The sequence below is a fragment of the Tachypleus tridentatus genome, chromosome 7 (genome assembly GCF_004210375.1).
Source record: "Tachypleus tridentatus isolate NWPU-2018 chromosome 7, ASM421037v1, whole genome shotgun sequence".
NCBI lineage: Eukaryota > Metazoa > Arthropoda > Merostomata > Xiphosura > Limulidae > Tachypleus > Tachypleus tridentatus.
The window spans coordinates 148,352,032-148,374,859 of record NC_134831.1 but is presented as its reverse complement, the minus strand read 5'-3'; the positions used below and the strand labels follow the sequence as shown (position 1 = coordinate 148,374,859).

Genomic DNA, 22,828 nt, shown 5'->3' with positions numbered 1-22,828 from the left:
CTTTGTGAAGAGCAAATAAATTTTATAAAATAAAAACAACATGCATTTTTTACATGCAAGACTTCTTGGAGCTGTGCAGAAATGAAAATTGGGACATTTAGTTTTTGATTTTGTGCGAAATAAACGTTACAAAATGACAGTATAAACTTTTAAATATTTGTATGTTAAAAACTATTAAAACAGAGTTAGAATTATTATTTTACTTCAATTTTGAAATGTGATATGTAGGTGTTTAATTAACACCAGAAAAATGCTAACCACTAAGATAAGGTTAATGTTAAATCACTACACAAGATACAAGAAAGTTTAAAATCTGAACTGGTTCATTGATGGTTGTTTGGCATTATATGGCACAAAGCAATGAGACTATCTGTGATAAACAGCTAAAAAAATTTAAAATGAAGTAAAATTATTAAAAAGGAATCATGTTAAAACAAAACAAAGTCCAATTTTTGAATTAAAAACTAAAAAATTTGTAAGGTGGATATTGTCAGGAGTTTCCTGTGGTCAAAACTTGTCTAAAATGGTACCATCATTCAGAGTTGTAATGACAGCACGACAGTAAAATGTGGACTATTGTGACCTGCGTGCCACACAGACCACACACACATTGGTGCATCATTCCCAGATAAAAGAACACAATGAGCTAAAAAACTGACCACTGTGTAGTCTAGTTAGGACAACGTCTTTTCGATCCTTAAGGAAACAAGACGGTTTAAGTCCAATAGATGGTTTTATCTGGAAAAACTTGTTTTCATGTTGCTCACTCCAAGTTGACTGCCAACTGGTGCAGAGCCAAGCCTTGAATATAGGACTACAGTTCATGTACGGAACAGGCAGTGATAGCACTAGAGCAGATGGATTCAGCTGCAGTTTCAAAGAGCTTGTTCCTGCAAATACCAACATGACCTGGTATCCATGGAAGTAGATGTTCAAGCAAAATGGATCAGTCGGTTTTTGAATATCAGCAATTCCAAGGCCAGTAGAGAGATAAGAGAGTACTGCTTAGCTTCTATGTGATCCAGGGCAAGAAAAATGGCATACAGTTCAGCAGTGAACACAGAAACTGTAGAAGGGATTCTGTGCACAACCACCGAACCATAACAAACCATGGCAGAGCCCACAGTCACATGATTTATTCCATTGATATAAATGATAATGGAGGGACGGTTCAAATGATGTCCAGTAAATAAAAGATGGTGCTTCTTCTCAGGAGTATGTGTCAAGGTTTTAGGAATATAACGAGCAGCTGCCTGGATAATACAGTCAATCACTGCTCCCAGGCAGCCATCTATTGATGGCTTACAGATGATGACAGGATCAATTTCTGAGAGAGCAATGAAAAAGGGCAAGTTGGCTTGGTTCAGCTTCCACCAGGTCATGCAAGTTGGGTGGCAACAACCACAGCCAGTCTTTCTCAAAATGATGGGAAAATTTTCACTGTCCCATGGGTTACTGTCAACCCTACATAAAAAGTGGGAATTAGTGACAGGCAGCAGACCAAGAGATCAATAGCAGTAAATGAGTGACTAGGTGCAAGAAAATAAGTACAAGAACCAATACCGAAAAGAGAAAGGTTGTGATATGAGAACATACACTCTATGGAGTGAACCCCTCCCATCAATATCAGCACTTCCCCAGAAGGTATTATATCCATTAAAATCCCTCAGGATTAAAAATGGAGATGGCTACTGTTTAAGGAGAGCAACAAGGTCTGACTGATCATAGGTCTCTCTAGGAGACAGGTAAAGAGAACAAAGGGTGACTGATGGTGTGACCAAATGAAACGTGAATGGCTGTGGCCTCCAAGGGTTTGTCAAGTGGCAAAGACAGGGTGGGCATATGTTGATCAGCAAGCAGTGCTACCTTTCCATCACACAACCTGTCATTTCTGTACAAAGAAAACTGAAAAGTGACTGTATCAGCAGGTTTTAGAAGTGTTTCCTGTACAGTAATATACAAAGAATGGTAAGAATCAGTCAGTGCTTCAATGTCATCCAGATTAAAACATAAACCTTGACATTTTCACTGTATTAAAATAACCATTTTTAATTATGTTTAGGCAGACTGGGCAGAGAGCCCTTCTGTTTTTGATCACATCTTTTTTCTTTATTCAAAGAAGGTCTATCAACCTCCATGGATCCTGCTCTGGATCAATTGAGCAGAAGAAGATTCCAGCAACTGATTGTTTGTTCCATATCTTTGGGCCAGAGAAGATGGATCCAAGGAAATGCTAGAACCCAGAACCAAAGGAAGTGGATCTGGGGATTTGCTGGAAGAAATGGTAGGGACAGAAATGAGTGTTGATGTTGATTCATCAACTTTCTTAACCATGGAGGACAATATACTTTTCACATGGTGTGAGAATGATTCTTTCAGAGACAAGGAAAGAAATGTCTGCACTGCCAATGTAGCAGTGGAATGATGTGCAGCAGCATATGTTCGAGATGGAGTGGTGAACAGTAACTTTGAGCCTCAGGGTAAAAAATGTTATGAGCTGTTTTAAAACACTGTACCTCTTTTTCTTCCACCCACCTGGGGCATGAATGAAAGTTAGATGTGTGAGAGCCATTACAACTAACACAATGAGGGTCTATTTGTCTATTCACACTCATAGGCATTGTGCTCCTTGCTACTCAATGAGCACACGCCAAGAAACCATGACATGACGTCTGAGTGACTTAACCACTGACACTGGAAATACCACAGAGGGTTCAGAATATATGGCTGTACCTTGCAGTTTTAATAACCTGCCTTGATGGTGGTAGATGGACAAGGTGACATAAATGTGAAAATCAGGATGTTAGTTGGCATCATAATTTCATCTTTGCGAGCAAAAACTCCTAAGGTGGAGAAACTAGCAAGGATCTCTGACTTGGGGATGTTCTTGAAATCACTCTCAACAATAATTCCTCGTGATGAATTCAAAGTAGCATGGGGAGTAACTTCAGTGAGTATAACCCCAATGATTTTCAAATGCAAGAGGAGTTCAGTGTTTAGGAGTGGATATTTCCACTAATATGTCACCAAAATGAAGCTTTTTGACTAATTTAAGAGATCCAGTAAGCCCCTCTGAATATAAAAGGGAGACACTTGCCTTAAAAATTTTTTTGAAAGAGAATGTAGTATCAGAAAATAAGGTACAGGTGTTGAAGAGGTTGAAGATTGCTGTTAAGAATCTTCAAGACATGGAAGTTTACCTATGGCCTGTTTTCCCACTATTTTATTTTTATTTGGGGGATCCATAATAAAGAAAGAATATTTCGGTGCCAGTCGATCCCACCTACCATGAAGCCCTACAAGGGGATGCACTACAATGCCAAACAAGGACATTGCAGCAATGCCAGAGTTTCATAAGCACTATACCCAAACACCAGCATTAGACATAATGCCCACAATGCCAAATGAGAACTAAAACACTGGTACTTGATTGACTCTAGCCCAAGTGGCCCTGCCGAATGACCCTGGGGGGAACTCCAAGGTTACCTGTTTACACAAATTCAAGGCTAAAGTGGTGTGTTAAAGTTGGACCCCTTAACCACCAAGATCCTCTCCTACCCTTCATGGGCCACCATGCACAGCAGACATGGTTGGATGTTTATATCCCAGAGAAAAGAACAGAACCTTCTCTGGGAGGTCCTCTCACTATTTACAGGAATCCACACCGAGGAGAAAAATCTGAATTACCATTAAAAGACAATTAGTAGATTTACACTTCACTGGTATTTTTTTCAAATTAAAACATCTAACAATATATTCTTAATTGTTGAGTCAATTAAAGAAACTGGTCTGTATCATTAACTAAAAAATACAAAAGTTCTGTGTAAGAAAATGAATTACACAAAAAACTACAAAAAAAATTATTTTTCTTACCAAAGCTGGACTGTTAAGGTCTGGCCAAAATGATTCTGGAATAGGCCAATGGCCCACAGAATAGCCCTTCTGTGCTGAGCGTTGGACATAGATTAATTTGTGGCAGCTCTGCCAAGCAGTAGTTGTGACACTTGGAAGAGCTGGCTGTCCTCCTCCATTTGGACCTGGAGTTGATACTCTGTGGTTTGGTGTTAGATTTCCCTGTTTATCTTCTGTTACTTCTGAAAGTTTAATGGAATCAAAGATGAGGAATACTTTAAGAATAACTCTATGCTGCAAAACAAAATAACCTGTCTTAAGTGTTTTTATTTATAATACACTTTTCACATTTGTTGAATGAGCTACTAAAAAGTCAAAATCTTATGCAACTTTCTCCAATTCCAACTCAAATAATTTCTTAGGTTCAATATATCAGGTGAAACAGAAATCCAATAAGAAACAAATCCTAAGTGAAAAGGTATAGGAAAATAAATTAATATTAGTATGAAACGAGGCATCGTGAGCCTATCACATTACAATATAAACCCACCAACACAAGTTTCTTTCACTGTACAACACAATTTTAGTGTCTCACATTCAAAATTTTATTAAATTACTTTTTTGTTCAAGTTATACCAATTAAAATAGCATAAAATCTTAGCTAATAACCCACATTTTAATTGCACACAAGGCAATATCAAAAACAATCCTGAATTTCTTCTAGCATGGCACTCATAACATCTTCTCTTGGCATGCCATTGTCCCTATTTTATCCATCACTCCTTGAAAAAGTATAAAATTAAACAAATTATTCTCTGTAAGACCCCCACTGTTCAGACAAACCACATTTATTACAGTCTTCAATTTTGTTTGGTTACAGAACTATCAAATATAAAATCAGACCCCTCCTGCTACATCCTCTTTTATAATTTGTTAATAGTTCTCTCTCATGTTTACTCATATACTACCTATAACTAATAGAAAATCAAGGTTTTCATCTGTCAAATGATGTATAACATCACATTCAAATGGTTAAATGTCAGATTTGCTCAGTATCAACATTGTTCCTGTAGGGAAGTTAAAGATTAGCTTAAAAAAATAAAAATGTTTCATGAGGTACGCATGCAAGCTGCATGTACTAGTTTTAGTAGCTCATGGGTAACAAATCGATAATGTAATGTTAATTGTATGTGCTCCGAATGACTTACAACTTATAATGGTGGTGACAGTAGTTAGACATGGTTCAAAGGGTAATCACAAAATGAAATTTAATTGTAAATAAATGTATACTTTTACAACCTTACAGCTACTTACAAGAAATGAATTAAGTCATTCTAGAAAGAAAAAAGTAATTTAAATTGATTTTTTTTTAGAAAATGAGATAAACTATCAAGTTTTATTGATAAAAGATATCTGAAGTACATTTAGGAGGTTTTAAGAATTACACAAAGAAAATTTGTGATAAAGAAAATTACTTTTCATTTTAACAATTATTTTGCACATGGAAAATATTCAAAATAGTCATGGACGAATCTTTATTTTAAAAAATACAATTTTTTGTATGTGAAAAACTTGTAATATTAATTGGAATACCACCAAATTTCTTTGAAGATACACACTATATTGAAAGTTAGAGGTATTAAATCTAAAAAGACTTTCAATGAGTATAAACAGGTTATGTGGCCAGTTATATAGACTGAGCCTGTATTGAGAGGGAGAACTCGGATCATTTAAGGCCATGACCTTTAAAAACGTTTTCTGATATACATTAGACATACAATATGTAAGAGATACACAGGTGTAGTTAATATCAAATTTAATATTCTAACCCCAAAATTACTAAAGTTAATTATCAAGAACCATACTTACAAGCATAAATGAACTCCCTTCTATGCACATGGAACAAAAAATCAAAATCAATGCATCACTAAAATGTTTGGCTGTTGTCAAATCATATGCTGAATAGTTAGCAGCACCTGTTTTCTACAGGATTATTTATACATACGTGCCACATGGGCAGAATGGTATTTATCTCCACTAACAAGCATAGCTAGAATCCAACACTGAAGAGAGCTGGTACAAGGGAATAACAGAAGCACCCCCAAAAGTATTTGAAGGATAACTCTGAGCATGAGGGAGAGATCTGAAGATCAGAGGAAGGGAACTGCACCACTTCTGAGCTAGATGTACTCTTCATCCAAGCATGTAATTCTTAGAACAAAAAGGCAGAAATCACAAGGTGTAGAGTGGCTAGAGTGTCAGACCATGTTCATCAAGTTAACTGCATGCAAAAACCTCTTCTAAGGGGTACTGACATCCATGAGAGAGTAGGTTTAAAATCATACTGTCTTTAACTAAGTAACTGAGGTTTAAGATCTGCACCAGTTCCTATGTACTTTACAGGGATCAACAAGCTATAGCAATCTGGGACTGCCTATTCAATATCAAAAAGATGGATTCAACTTGTGCCAGGACTTATGCTGATTGGTTCATAGGTCTTCACTTACACCTGCCATCCACATAAAGGTAGGATAAGGATATCCAAATGAAAGGGGTAAAGTACACTTGTGATGAATCAATTCCAGGTGGTATGGAATGTGTAACAGGAGGGGACATCAACTTTAAGGTGACTGGTCAACTCAAGTATACATGTAAATGAACAGGGGGAGGCCACTTCAATCAATCTGGTGACAGATGAACTCCAGTGGTTGTGGATTTTGTTAAATATGTAAACTGTATAAGAAGGCCATATCATAAAGGAAAGTAATAGATAAATTTATGTGACAGTATAAATGGTATCAGGAGGTCATGCTGGATCAATCCTCTGGTAATGCACATAGTATAAGAAGGCCATATCAGCTTACAAAGTGACGGATAAAATCTAGTGATTGTGAATACTGTTAAATATGTAAACAGTATAAGGATGCTACGTCCACCAGTAAAGAACAGATCAAATCTTGTAGAGGCCCCAATGCATCCACATCAGCAAATCACCACCACTGTACTCTCAACTGAATGGTTATAGTAATTAAGTGGAACCTGTTCAAAAGGGTGCCATGGACAAGAGTGTGTGGATCAACATGGTGTATAGTGCAGATTTAGATGTTAGAGAATACATGGTCAGGCACATGTGATAAAAAGATAGAAATTCCCATGAAAAAGAGAAAAATTGATAAAACTTATCAGTTAAAGTTACACTGAACTCTAGAGCACACACACAGATGGAAGAAGAAACCCCAATGTAGAAGAAATCGTAATGTGAAGAAGATATTAGGAGTTTCCTCCAATGAACTACTTAGGATTAAAAGTGAAGAAAAATATGAGGAGACGATTAGATGGGAGGAAATATGGAATAAGGTATGGGATGAAGAAGGTAGAAAGGAGTAGGCTGAATGGACCAGAAGGCAGACCCTATTTGTAAGGTAGAAGGTGAAAGATCACAAAGTGAGGAGGATTGACAGGGAATAAAAAAATGGTTGTATTTACCCTGGAGGGTAGCTTTATGTGATATACCACATCTCAGAACCCAAACTGGATACAGCAGTATATTGGAGTCCAGTTGAAACCGAACCCCTACGAAGAAGGTCTCAACAATAAAAAAATCATGTGTAAGGGCAGAGTTAGGACGAGGTACGAGCTGAAGTGCAGGAGAGAGAGTGAAAGGTATTGGCAAAAATTTCTGAGTACAGTGGAGATCCACTGAAAGCTGATATAAGGAAGAAAGATACCAAAATATTTGAGGAGGGTAGGTATAAGACTAACAATAGATTCAGAATCTGCCCTCTCTAAAAGAGGTTAAGAAACCCTCAAACAACTGCTGATCAAAAAACAGTCCACCCAATGGTAAAAAAAGTGATCAAACGTCCTTGGGGGGCATGACTAGCTAATCTCGCAGAAATGCAAAGTTAACAGAACAGCAATAACCTGAATATCATAGGAGGAAGAAATACCCAAAGGTGAGAAAACAGTGCTTGTTAAATGGAGGATTACACGAAAAAGGGGACAAGAATAAAACAATACAAACCAGAGAGAAAAATTCCAAAAAAATTAAATGAGGATTACAAGAGTCCACAGGTTGGGAACAGAAATGATGGGCAAACTCTAGAGGTGGATAAAGACAAAGTCCTTGTCAGCCAGTAAAGGCTTGTAAGTTTCAGTTGCAGCTATGGCAAAGTCTGGGGAGAATGGTTGTACCCAGTAATATTCAACTTCCTGATGTACAACAGGAAATAAATCCATCATTGAGAATTCACACACAAGGCCTGCAAAAAATGCTAATCACTGTTGTAACCACCAAAACTGTAAGGTGAACTTCAGAATGCATTGTAAAGAAAAGTTTAACAAAATGCAAGTGCAGAAATAAAGTTATATGAATTAACTGATAAACATGTAAAAAAAATCTGGTTGAATAAATAAAATGAAATGTAAGAGAAGTGAAATTCAGTGGAGGAGTGTAGAGAAAGTGATGTGCAATGTAAGCATGCTATGCTACTATTTGTTGACAGATGACAGAGAGGTTAAAATATACTAATTCCAACAAAGGGAGAAAGACTTGTATCATGGGTAAAAAAAAAATTCACACATATAGAGTTGCACTAAATGAGAATAGCTAATTTTGTGAAAGGAGGTAAACACCTATATAAAATGCACAAACATTTATATTTATTCTATGTTTTACCTCAATCAACAGGCATTCATAAAGTTTGTGAGTGCAACCACCATTGTGCCAAGGGCTCAACTGTGTTAACATATAATGCTCAAACTGTAATGTTGATGTGTGTCGATATAGATAATTAAATAAAAGAAAAAGAAAACACTCAAAATAAGCTATAAGTGAATATGAAAAGATATGGAATTATGCATATGATGCAAAAAAAATTTGGTTATTCAACAGAGAAATAAGAGGTATGTATTTTAATTTCATAATGCTTAGCTCAGGAAAATAGCTAGTTAGTGATGTTGTAGAGAAAATAGCAAATAAAATATAAAGTTATCTTAAGAAAACTTTTGAAATTCATTTAGGAGGTTCTAGAGATTATGAAAATGAAATGTGAAACTGAAAGATAAAATAGTATTTTTATACTTAACATGAAAATCACCTTGCAAGGTGAACTGTTCAGAAAGTGAGAACGAATAACAAATAATGAATTTTTGGTAGAAATAGTAGAAAAAAATTAAAATTCAATATTTTTTCTCAAAATAAATGCTTTATAAAAGTTCTTGTCAAGTTTTAAACAATTTTACCAAATGGTTTTATAACTGGAAAGAATGTAACGATAGTTATATAATGTGCTACATGTGATGTTACTGAGTCATATAAAACCTTGGTACAAAGATCATACTATAAAAGTTGTTTAATACATACTAAGTTAAAACAAATGTAGTTCACATGCACAACACATACACAAGTGTGTATACAAGCTGCATACATTTGTTTTCTGAAACTTAAATTTGGATGATAGTCTAAAAATCATTTCAAGAATTTATTGTTTAAAAAATCATATACATACACACACACGAGTGTGTGTGTCCTGCAATAACAAAAACACACAAAGAAATTGCTTTTCTCACAATATGATTTAGTTGGTTGGTAAAATGTTAAAATTAAAGTAAAAATTATTAAAATTCATAAAAATAAATTGAGGTAAATATGATTTAGTGAAATACCAAACATTAAACATGGGTTTCTATGAAAACTTAGTACAACTGAATATGAATTACTTTACTAGATATGAGACTTTTGTACTAGCAGAATATTGATAAAGAACACTGGTCACTCAACTTAACTGATGATATAAAACATGACAGGATTAGTACAAATAAATAAATTATGATTTTTAAACAGCAAGTAGTAAACATGTATGCTAGCCTAATGGTTTTCATTGAAGTTTTGATAAATACCACAAATATAAAAATAAAAATATATCAACACACAAGCATTACCTGCATTTCCTTCACCATTGACAGGAAGGGGGTCAGGACCAATTTTCTCAAAATTTATGACTACCCCACTCTGCACCTTTTGTACAAGTGACTCTAAACACTGCATCAACACTCTATGAGAAGTCACTGCATATGATCGTCCTGAATTAGCAAAAAATCAGTAAAAACTTAGTTTGGTGACAGTATGGAGATAAATAAAAGGAACATATTCTTAAATAATTAAACTTATCATTCTAAAACTAATATTACATGTATTAACAAGAGATATGATAAGAACACAAATAAAACATTTACAGATTCTACAGTACACACGTAATCAAAGTTACTTCTGCTGATTTAGAAGGCATGTAAAAAATAAGTACTGGGATGATGTAACAAAATTCTATTCTCTTCAGTACTTAATATTTACCTTGTTATCAAAGGTAAACTGGTCAACCTAAGGGCCAGATTAAACTACTGGGATGGGTGAAGCTAAAATAGAACATTTCAAATTAGACAGACAAAAACAGTGTAGCAAAATATTTACTCATTTGCAATATATTTTTAAAAGAACAACTTTATATTTGATATGGCTGCATTTAGACAGTACCCTCAAACCAGTCTATGTACAAGAGGATCAAAATAAATAATTACGAGCATCAATTATAGTCATTTACTATTCGGAAAATATTTTGCTGACAGGGTGGGGAGCTATAACTTCGGTAATGTTTATTAAACAGGCCCTGATGTAACTTATTACGAATTTAAGTATATCTGTGTTGAAAAGCAAAGTAAACATTAAAAGTGTATCCAAAGAATAACTAATATAAAACTTGGTTAATAAGGCACACAAAGGTGAGGACAGAAAGGTGTTCTGATGACCATTAATCAAGTTTGATTAAAAACACAGATATGCAATTCTAGGTGTTCCAAGATGTGCTCAGCTTTATACTATTATCTTAATACCTACCCCCTGTAACCTCACACATTGCATCAATTGGAGAACTGTCAGGGGGAACTACAGACCCAGAATCTCGCTCTGTGCAGGGGGTCCCAGCAAGCCGCAGGACCAGTGCAAATAACCTCTGGTCCCAGCGAAAGGGCTCCTTTGTCAGTTCAGCTCCAGGCATGGAGGACATAGGGAGATTAAGCTAGAATGAGCAATAATGTATAATTTATAAACTAAAACATCAAAAATATTTTCATAAAGAATTATAGAATGTAGAGTACTGCATTCAGAAATACCCCAAACAACATTTAGTAATAAAAAATGGCTACATTGGAAAAAAATAAAATAAAACACAGAAGTTAACATTTTCCTAGACTGAAAATGCATTTCCAGTAAAACCTCCCCTGACACTATAGCTATTACTTGATCTGACACGTGAAATACTAATAAATTGAATTACAGCCATAAAACATTTTGTTCTGAGGTTATATGTTAGATTTAATAACCTATTTCTCCAGAAACTGAACCATATGTACATATTAATATAATGTAAATGACATTTATGTTTCTTTTCAAAACATACTTACCTTCCACTCCAGGTTTTCCACTTTTTGCTCATCTGAGCATTGAAAATGCTTGCTCCAGTCTTTTATACCCTACTCAAATGCCTTAGGCAAATTCTAATTTGTAAATTTTCCCACTGTTTTCAATATATTTTATATGGTACTCTATATGAGCATCTCATCCTTATAATGTAATTACTTCTTTAAGATATAAACTGGATTTTAGTGGGAGGTATGGTTATAGAGTTTAGGAAAATGTTAACCATCTGGTAATATTATAGCTAGAATCCCACCTTGAGAAGGTGGAAGAATATGTGAATGCATGATCCATACAGAAAGCATCTGTATAGAACAGAAGTGTACAAAGAGAAAATAATGGTACAAGAGTGGGGAAATTACACTACAACTGGAACAGGTATGTTTCTCGCCTGGAATAAGGTTTCTATATTAAAGGTGGAATAGAATGAGTAATTGTCAGCATAAGCCATTTTCAACCAGATAGCCAAGGATCCACAACTAGGGGTTGGAATGATGAATTGTAGTACCTTTATCCAACATTGGTGGCTTAGGCTATTTGACTGCAATGTTATTTTCTTCAACTGCATCCCAACCTGGAGCTATAGTTACCACCTGTATCACAACGTCACAACAAAAAAAGAAGAAATACCTAAATGGATAAAATTTATCCTCTATCTGATGAAGTACCAAAAGTCAATATCTCAGGATCATGTATGTCATATTCAATCAAAGAAACATAACTCATCCTGTCTGGAATTACTAATGTTCATCATCACACCTCAACCAGATGGACATGGAGTAGTTTGTTTGCCATCAGGAATTATGGAGAGGATGTGGAACCTATGCCCAATTAAGGACCTAGGATGGGGCCTCTCGCATTCAAAATTATGAAGAGATAGTAGATCACCTTTCATGTATAATACATGAAACCAACATTGATCAAATAGAAGGGCCATGTATTCTCCAGCTAGGTAGCTTCATATCAAATCCAAAACAGAATTATGAGTAGGTTCTCACAACAGATGTTGCCATTCCTATTGACATTTGGGAAAAACATCCAGGGACTCTAGTGAAAGGACTCCCCAACTTTGCTCTCTTCTCAAAAAGTGGAGAAACACTGTAGAGGAAAAGCCTCTGTCTGCCACCTCAACAACTGGAAAGAAGGGGTGGTAAAGATTCCTGAGCTCTATAAGTAGAGTCTGGAGGGGAGTCCTGCTGAACAGTGCTTTGGAAACTATGTACTGGCAAACCAATTTTCCTACATTTTTAGAAACAAACTGAACCCAATTTATTTAACCTGAAGATTGACAGGGTCCCCTTTAGCTGCACTCATGATTGTGTACAAGTAGCAGTCCATAATAAGGTAATACCATCCTGTAGGTGCCTAGATGGTCTTATGGAACACCCTGTGTTGCAACCTGTAACAATTATAGTGGAAGTGGTTGCTGGTGCAGAATTGATAAGAGATGGCATATCTTGCTGGGCAACACTTGCCACAGAGTGAGATCCACTGAAAAATAAAGGGGCCCTGGAAATAAAACAGTATATACGATTGAGGAAAATACCTCTGATGAATGTCTAACAGATGTGGTCGAAATTACTATAGAGAATAACAGAAAATCCCCAGAAGAGAAAACTGCCAGATCATGTAAGTAATGAAATAGGAAAGTATCAGGAATAGTCAACATACCAGCCTGCACAATGTCTTCCAGATGGCAGGTCAATTAGGTGGCTAATGTCATAGAGATAAGACAAATTTGGTGAGATGTGACACACACAAGATTCTTCTCCTGTAACAATAATCCATTATAGACCATGTGAATCAATCTGCAAAGCCACTTTGTGAGGGTAATGGGAGATAAGTCATGGGAAATAGATCTCATTGAATGAACAGTAGGTTCCCAGTACCTCAAAATGAGTTAGCATGAGCCACACAACACTTCAGGGTCATGACAGGACATAAATGATCAGAAATGGAGTGGTTATAATGATTAGGAATGAGGCTGGCAGGAAGGATCTTTCCCTTTCCTGGTTGCTGAAGTCTTGGGAAGAAAACACTTATTTGATTATGGCAGGATAAAGAATGTTATTCACATGAATTGCAAACAACTCTAACTAATGATGTCCACTGACCACCACCACCAACAGAAAATACAATTTATCAGGAAAATGAAACAAACATGAAGCTAAGGGCCCTAAAGGAGGATGAGATAATGCATGTAAAACAACTATAAAATCTCAATGGTAATTCAATAGGTTGTTTGGGTCAAAGAATTTGAAAGGACTTTAGTAGCCCTGATAGAACATGGGATTTAAAAACCTTCTGATATTTAGGATATAAAACCACTATATATGTAGCAAGATTTCTTAAATAACCAAGTTAGAAAACAAGATATGATGGTTCCTTCTGGATGAAGAGGGTTTAAATTCCTTTCAATACACCAGTGATGAAAAATATTCCCCTTCTGTCGATAAATAATTGCAGTTGGCTTTTGGAGAGATTTAGTTAAGTACAGAGAAACAGGACTACATATATTCTAAGCATGTAAAATTTAGAATCCGAATATCTGGATAGAGTGATTGAAACTGACTCAACATACAGATTTCTAATGTGGAAGAGGTAGAGATGGACATTCTTGTAGATATTGAAGAAGTAAAAACCATGCTTGATCTGGTCAATAAGGTGCAACTAGGAGAACTTGACAGGGAGTAGAATAAACTATAGTTCAAACATGGGGAAAGGCATAAAGATATAAATCTATCCAATCCTAACTAAACACATCTACTGCCAACATTTGAAGATGAGGTATTGGAGAACAAAATAACTGTAATTGGACACCCAACACTGAAAATCCTTGTGATGTAGTATCCATTCCGTTAGAATAATCTGGTTAAGTCAAGAAAAGTGATCTGCAAAGTAAATTCATCACTTCTGGAGCATGACATGCTAAAAGACTGATATGATGAAAATAAACTCAGTAGAAAAGATGCAAGTTGCAAAAACAGCAATGAAACTGTTGGAATGTATCAAAAGCTCAAACAACTCTATAGAAAACATAAGGTACTGATGCAAGAACAAAAGAAAGAGCCCTAAACTGCAACACCTGACCCTTGTGCACAAACCTGAGAAACTTCCAGGAAGGTTCTGTTAAGGAAATATGAAGATATGAGTTGGTAATAATAAACTTGATCATCTAGAGCCAAGATGCAAAGTACCATAGATGGATGAGAAAAGATTCCATTGTCAAGCTAAAAGGATCTAAAAATTGGTCGAGTCAAGACATGTCAATGATTAGACACCAATCTCTTGTCTTCTTGGGTACCATGAAGGTACAGGAATAACATCTTAGAAGAATAGGATTGACACTCTTTATTGCCCCTTTGACTCACAATTATATTATGGCCTAGGAATAGATTTCCACTTGCTGTGGAACTATTGGAAGTGAAAGAGCAACAGGCCAAACAGACATTGGCAGAGATGATGTAAACTGAATGACCAACCATGAAGCCAGAACATGGAGCACCCATGGATCCTTGGTGAAAGAACTCCAGATGTTCAGGAAGTGATATAATCATGCTACAACTGCTTTCCCACTTTTTTGTTTATATAAATAATGTTCTATCATTATAGAAAAGAAATGTTTTCCTGCATAAAGTACCCAAGTTTGTACTTTTTTAAAAAGCAATGACAGATCACATTTTTTGTTCTATTATAAAAATTGTATAATAATCACATGCATAAAGATATACACAAAGAAGACTTTAATACAGACTTTTACATAATTTTATCAAGCATATAGGAACCAGTTTAACTGTCTAGTACTAAATGGCAAAGGCTTTTAAACTTGTTGCATTTATTAGAATACTTCCTAATCTACAATAACATTTATGTCTATTGCCCTCCAGTAAATTAAAACCACTTTTATAATGCACAAATAAAATACAATCCTTAATATATTATGTATTTCAATACTTTTGAGTACACAACATTTAATCCCATAAAATACTGCACTATAGCTTTCATGAATTTTTCACATAATTCAAATTTAAAGTTTTTAATCAATAAAACATTGGATAAATAACAAGTTTAATTGTAGTACTAAAAAGCTACCTGGTATAAAAAATTGTGATTTCAACTGCTATTTCAAAAACAAAGAACAAATTATACATTCAGTTACCCTGACAACCACATGTGAACAGCTAATAATTTCTTTTTGAAGAAACTATCCAAATTAAATATTAATTATCTAATAGAAGTTAAAAATCCAAACTTGTCTGATACTTTTGTTGCAGGACACAAGTTTTTCCCTAATATATTTTACACATTAAAGAATGACTTAAAGAATGTTTTTGTAAATTAGAATATTTTATATACTTTTTATTCAAGTGAAGTACTGAAGCCTTACTACATTTTTTAAATTGCACAATAAAGGCTTATTATACAATAAAATACAATATATAAAATAATAAAAATAAAACTTCAGCTCAACCTGAGAGCCTGATGAAGAAAGCTTGCCACCATCAGTGATAACCACTATTATGGACGGTTCCAAATAAAAGGGGCATCGACCTTGGCCATATGTATCAATACCAGTTTGCATACGATTAACATTTAGCAAATCAAAGGCATTCCTCAGTGCTGGACCCATTGTTGTTATTCCTACAGCATTCAGGTTTTTTAACTCATTCATGAAAGTGGCATGATTTTCTTTCCAACCAGCCTGAAACCATAATATACATTTGTTAAATAGTTTGTTGGAAAATAATAAATCCATAAAACAGTGCAATTTGTGAAAAAGTTTTTTGTCAAGTGTCCTCTTAGGTGCAATTACTCAGTTTCTAAATTAAGAATTTGCTAATGAGCACTTTATTACAACATATTCAAAGGAAATATAATTTGACGGGAAAAGTACACTACTATGAAATAAAGTTTATTTACAATATTAAATTTTTAAATAAGCATATGCCATCATTACTAAAAATAAACAAACAATGAAAACTATGAACATAGAATTGATTGATTTCAGAGTAAGGTTACATAAAACATTAGTTTAGAAAAAATGTGCATCAATTATACATATGTATTTGAAAGATAAAAGAGAGGTTTGAACTGCAGTACTGAAAATTATGAAAAAAAAAATTCAATTCATTTATTCAAATAAAATAAAAATTAACAATTATACTATGACCCTCACCTGTAATTCTTAATTTCATGCAATATTTTGTTGGATTTACTTCCTAATTCATAATACTTCCCCATTACATTATGGATACCCAATTTTCTTTAAAACAATTACTACGGTACTATTACCCCTACTTACAAAATACTTAGTCCAATGAGACATCTATGTGCCTTCTACTTGGAACTTACCTTACATAGATACAATTTCCCTCAAACTTTTCAGAATGTGGAAAAATGTTACACTGGTTACAGCAACTTATCTGTTGAATGTTGCCCAACATTATTCAAATGCTATATGTATTAGACACCATCACCCACTGCCTGCTCTTGGGCTTCTCTTTTTCAGGAAAGAGGGGCCGACCAGCACACTATAATGCCAACATGTTGGTTATAGTAGAAATAAGTATACTTCCGAGTTTTCATTTTATCTATACAGTGTAAATTTCAGATATGGTACCGTACCTCCACTATAATCTTGGACTAGGATTCCTACACTGAAAATGAAACTGGAGGAACTAGCACTGCCTGTCACTGGTTCTGACAATTCATGAGATCTACTTGTCTAGTGAATTGCTATGGGCATGATTAAACCACTTTTTGGAAGTTCTAGAATACTTGGGTCTCAGAAAAATTTATTCCCGATGTCATGATAATATGCAAGACAATTTATGGATCTGGTGTGAGGGAACATTTTAATTACCCACCCCTCAATCATATCAGGCCTAGCTATAAAGTTGACTGAGTGATCACCTCAAGTGTATTGCAATGGAACTGGAAAGCTCTTTCTAAATGCTACTGAGATTTAGCAGTATACATAATCTGTCATTATGGTTAGGCTTATATTAAAGGCATAACTTCAAAATCAGCCAGTAGAGCCTTTTCCAGTGTGGTACTTCTACCCCAAGCAAGAATTCTGAAGGTCAACTTAAGAAATAAATCCATAAAGAACTCAATTGGTCTATTTTCTGAGGTAATTCTAGGTTATTACAGTAGAAGGGATGCAAAACCATTATGCTAAGTCACCTGGATACGACTAAAATAATGGCCTGTGAATGTGTGAAATCTATACCCACAAAACATAAAAATCTGTTTGTCTAATTGCACTAATGTCAAAACAAACAAAAAGTGTTTACTACAAGAATTTCACTGAACAATAAGACTTCTCTTTGAATCTGTGAAAACATCTGTTGCAACATATAGTTCACAACTGTTTGAATACCGGTCATCCTTTTGTGATGTTTGTAATTTAGTGGAAAATCACAAACAAAGATATTTGTTTCCATATCATAAATTTTTTTTCCCTTTTTTGTAAACTTATTCATCAACCAATAAATACTTTATTCACAAATGTTTACGTTGCAGTTATTGTTATTAAAATATGAAGAAAGATACTTCTAACAATGTTTTTGAGTACTTACTGCAGCAAAACAGTTACCTGCCTGCTTTATCAAGTGTCCATGTATAAAGAACATGATTAAAGACACTGCTCTTTATCTGAAATATTGAGGTTCTTGTTATTGCAAAATTCATTTTCTTTATAAATAGTAGAAGAAGAATGAAACTGAAAAGGCCTGCCCTTAATGGCACAGTGCTCATTGTTTTGAGGTGCCCATTAACCCTACAAAGACAGCCTTGGTGGGGTTCACCCAGCTCATAACCAAGAAAGTATCTATGAGAGTAAATGCACTATAATTTTTAATAAATGTGGATATATCTTTGCAAAATATCCCATTTTTAAAATTAAGTTTGTTTTGTTTTTGAATTTCATATAAAGCTACACAAGAACAATCTGCACTAGACATCTCTAATTTAGCAGTGTAAAACTAGTGGGAGGGCACCTAGTCATCACCAGCCACTGCCAACTCTGGGTCTCTGTTACCAATGAATAGTGGGATTTACCATCACATTATAATGCCTCCCACAGCTGAAAGGGCAATCAAGTTTGGTGTGACAGGGATTCAAATCTGCAACCCTTGGATTATGAGTCAAGTGCCTTAACCACCTGGCTGTGAGTGTAAAATAAATGCAACATCTTTATCTGAGATTAATTTGACCAAAGTGTTATCAACCAAATGCAGTTGTAACTGAACAAGAGATGTTTATCATAAGCAGCTTAAATGTTGTAACAGTATACATCTATTTACATTTATCATTTTTTGCTTCATTGATCTTTTAACCATGTCTGGATAAAAATATCTGACACAAGTTGAAAATTACATGGCATGCATGCAGCTTATGTTTTACATCAAACAGCAGAGCATACAAGTTGCTTGAAGGTATACACCATGGTGAGTTTTGTTTTTTTCATTATCTTATCTAATAGGTTTTATCCTTTTATAATTTTATTTTCTATTGTAATAAATAATGAAAACAAATGAAAATAAAAACTTAGTATATCATATCAAACATTTTTATTTTCAGTAAAGCTTTATATTCTATCTATTGTTTTCTTTAAAGAAAATTATACTTGATTCTCCAAGTTGTAAGCAAGTCAAAGTATAACAAAAATAAAGGTGGCAAAACCAAAACATATTGTCAGTATTGATTGCAAAATTTCAGAGTACTTATGGTCAGAGTTTATAACTTCTTACCTTTTCCCACTTATTTCTGTAGTTACTGTATTGCTAGCAGTGTTTAAAAACCAGAAACAAAATGAACATTAATTTTCAGCATGTACAACAAAATTCCAAAGTAAATGTCATGACAGTTTCTTCTAATCTTTTTTACAACTATTTCACTATCACTAGTTGTAGTACAAACCTGCTGAATATAAAACAATGAATCACCATTCCTGTTTCAGTGTTACTGCACTTAGAAACTATCAATATCAATTGAGTTTTGTGGCATAATTCAGAGAACCTTTTCCACTTTAAAAACAGTGGGATAAGATTTATTATCTTGTTGAAAGTATAAAGTTTACAATGAGAATTGTCTACAGTATTATAAAATGTGTATGCTATGACTTTGTAGAAAGTCTGGGCTAATCCAATCATGGTAAATAGTGGAATGCTGATCAATACGTAGACACTTCCTACAGAGACTATTTCAATTTGGGCTCCGGAAACACAGTGGTATAGGATTTTTGGCTTGTTTATACAGTACAGTAGTTACAACAATTGTATAAAGAACATTATAAAAGTGTGAGAAAGTATTTATGATGTGGCTCTATACAAACTTGTATCCAATCCAATAAACTTGGGAGGTTAGAATTCAGTGATAACAGGTGTGAAAGTGCTTATGAATATCCTGTTTCCTATTTTATCATGTTTACACAGTAACCAATAAATGAAGAATTTGCAATATTTTGTTCATTACAGTGTGGTTTTGGTTTTCATACATTACATACATATATGTATTATTACTATTTACAAAAGAAATATTTAAATACTTTTTTAAACATAAAAGAGTGGATCTATAATAATAAAAGGGTGTGTTTGTGACTGCCATAGCTCCAAAAGTAAAGAGCCGAGAAGCCTGAAATTTTGAATCCATAATGAATGGACCATGAGGGGTGCATCTGGATATTATTACTTACCTATGTTCATGCACAGACGTACATTTTTTAAGACAAGCAATTGAACAACCACATAGAAAATAATATATGGCTGCAATTGCTACAAGAGGAAAGAATCTGAAAACTTTAAATTTTGCTCCAATGCTAAGTGGATCCTGAGGATGTGCACTTTGGTATTACTTATCCACATGTGTATATACATGTGTATCTTTTTAATGAAGGAAACTAGCAAAAAAAACCAACAAAAACAATCACTTTTAATACATAGAAAAGATGTCACATATGTCTGTTTGTGATTTCTATTTGTAATGCAAGGAACCACTTCTTTTTCTCTGTGGTTTTTCTTCTATGCAAAAAGAGGTTCAGAATACACCTAATGACAGTTACCTAGAATACATCAACCTAATTAATCGAGCACAGTCACACACTTTTGCCAAGTATTATTACTTAATTGCGTGTGGGCATTCTCATCTTTTTTACCGAGGCAAGCAAGTGAAAAACCACATAAAAAATTGGTTCCTTTACATAACAACTTCTAATACATAGGAAAGCCAGAGCATTTTGATAATAATGCTAACCAACAATAACTTTTATGTTATACTGCTTAGCAAAAGTTTATAAGTTATACTTCTATATTAAAATGGGATCAGGATACACACACACTGACATAAGTATCACTATTTCTGTAAACAGAAATGTAAGAGGTTCTTATTTTATATTTTAGCCTGCCAATATTGGAACATTATATGAAACTATATATGCTGTATTGTGAGCATCATAAAATGTAATCTGATTAAACCTAGAAGATGATGTACCAGTGTGACACACAAAAATCAATATTTAGTTGTTTAATATTTACTCTCAAATTAAGGAAGTAACTAAAATGTGAATTACAATCTACAATTTGATACCAAGTTTACTGACACAGATTCATAAAATAGCAGTTCAATAAAATTTTGATTGCAAGCCTACAAACATGACATGCCCTCTGAGCCTTACACACCTTGAGATAGATTTAATCAAGTTTCTACTGTAAAAAGTACAAATATTTGTGTCTGTCCATTATCTAGCCTAACTATTCCTAGGTCACTGAACCAATCTCAACCAAACTTTGTGGGGCAATAATTTGCAATGAGAAGCATGTCAATAGGAGTTCACAACACCTCCACTCTCCATTATTGAAGTCATTAACCATTTATTATCTTCAATATAAATTACCATTTACTACATTCACAGATGAACCACATAAAAACGTAACTATTAAATATTCTATAACACAACATACACACAATTTGGAGAAATGTTAGATCAATGGACTAAAATCAACCAAACTTTGTGGGATAATAGTTTCAAACAAGGGGTATGTTAATGAGCAGGTCAAAACACCCCACTCCATTACTACCTTTATTATCTTTGATTACACTACCTGCACAACTGGTGCCATATCCTTACACCAAAAAACACTTAAATTTTCTATAAAACAACACATACACAGTGTGAAAAGAAGGGCACATAAACATCTTGGAGTATGTGCGAGAATTCTCTATGGAAGAATGGAATGAAAAATACCACCACTGTTAGAATATTGTATAAACTGAGATGAAGTTTCTACTCTAACAGTCACATATGAAGAACTGTTCCTTGAGCTATGCCCACTTCCTACTTTGACTCATTATCTAAGACACTTCTGCAACCAATGACCATCAATTAATTAATTACTCATGAGAAATACTGGAAAGATATTAAGAGCTGGATGTTGAAAGCAGATTACAGAATGCAACCCTACTGCTACTACATCTTCCTATAGCCACCTTATCCATCATCGCACAGTGTATAGCATGTTTTATTTCAATATATACAAAATGAAAGAAATAACAATCATTGGGTTGATGGTACAACAGGGTACACTTGGTGTTGTTTACACAAGCCTACATTAAGCTTCCATCTGGAATATCAATGATCTGGGTTTTTTCTAAAAGACCTTTACAAAGCATGAACTAATTGAAGACTGTGTGTGTGTGTGTTTTTCTTATAGCAAAGTGACATCATGCTATCTGCTGTGTCCACTGAAGGGAATCAGACTCCTGATTTTAGCATTGTAAATCTGAAGACTTACAGCTGTCCCAGCAGAAGACAACTGAAGACTGTTGCTATAATACTTATATAAAAAAGGAAGCCATAGCTGTCCTATTAAGAAGTCATGGTATAGTGACAGGCATATCCTGTAATAACCCAGGTAAAATCAACATTGAGAAATGCACACATATTTACCAGACCACTCCTTGGTCACACAAATTTGAATTAGTTTATTATTTTTGGAATTAATGAGACTAAGTGATTAAGTTGAACAACCATGAATTAATCAAACATATTAATAATCAGAAAAAATAATTTGGATTAATTGATTATTTTAGTGATGCTAATCATTGTATTTGATGTTAAGAAATTGATTATATGATTAATTGAATTAAATCACCCAATTTGAAACCCAAATGTCTCACAAATGAGTAAGCTGATATGATATTCTGAAATCTTTGCTATATAAACCAAATTTGCATGGAAATTCAGGACACTGAATGTTTCCTATAGCTGTATACTGACCCATAAATAATCTGACAGAAACTCCAAATTGAATCAAACTTTAGAAAGCATTAGCAAAACATGACATGCATAAATCACAAGGATCGGTATGTCTGCAGCCTAATAACTTTACATAATTAAACATCCAAGGTAAAATATCCAATCCACCTGATGCCCAAACAGCCTGGGCTACAAAAAGACAGAGCCCCAGAAGAAAAGCAATAAAAGAACAAGAGTAATTAACCAAA

At 34.3% G+C, this 22,828-nt stretch overlaps 1 protein-coding gene across 4 annotated transcripts in view; it reads right to left on the bottom strand.

Annotated features, from left to right (window-relative positions):
• LOC143256866 (integrator complex subunit 6-B-like) overlaps window positions 1-22,828 on the bottom strand; it is a 68,713-nt gene that overhangs the window by 24,232 nt on the left and 21,653 nt on the right. For all 4 annotated transcript variants that reach the window (XM_076514657.1, XM_076514659.1, XM_076514661.1 and 1 more), the window contains 4 exons: window positions 15,795-16,025; window positions 10,745-10,925; window positions 9,796-9,936; window positions 3,874-4,094 (listed from right to left, as the gene is read on the bottom strand). In XM_076514657.1, the coding sequence (XP_076370772.1) occupies window positions 3,874-4,094; window positions 9,796-9,936; window positions 10,745-10,925; window positions 15,795-16,025 (774 nt within the window). The remainder of the gene's footprint in view (window positions 1-3,873; window positions 4,095-9,795; window positions 9,937-10,744; window positions 10,926-15,794; window positions 16,026-22,828) is intronic.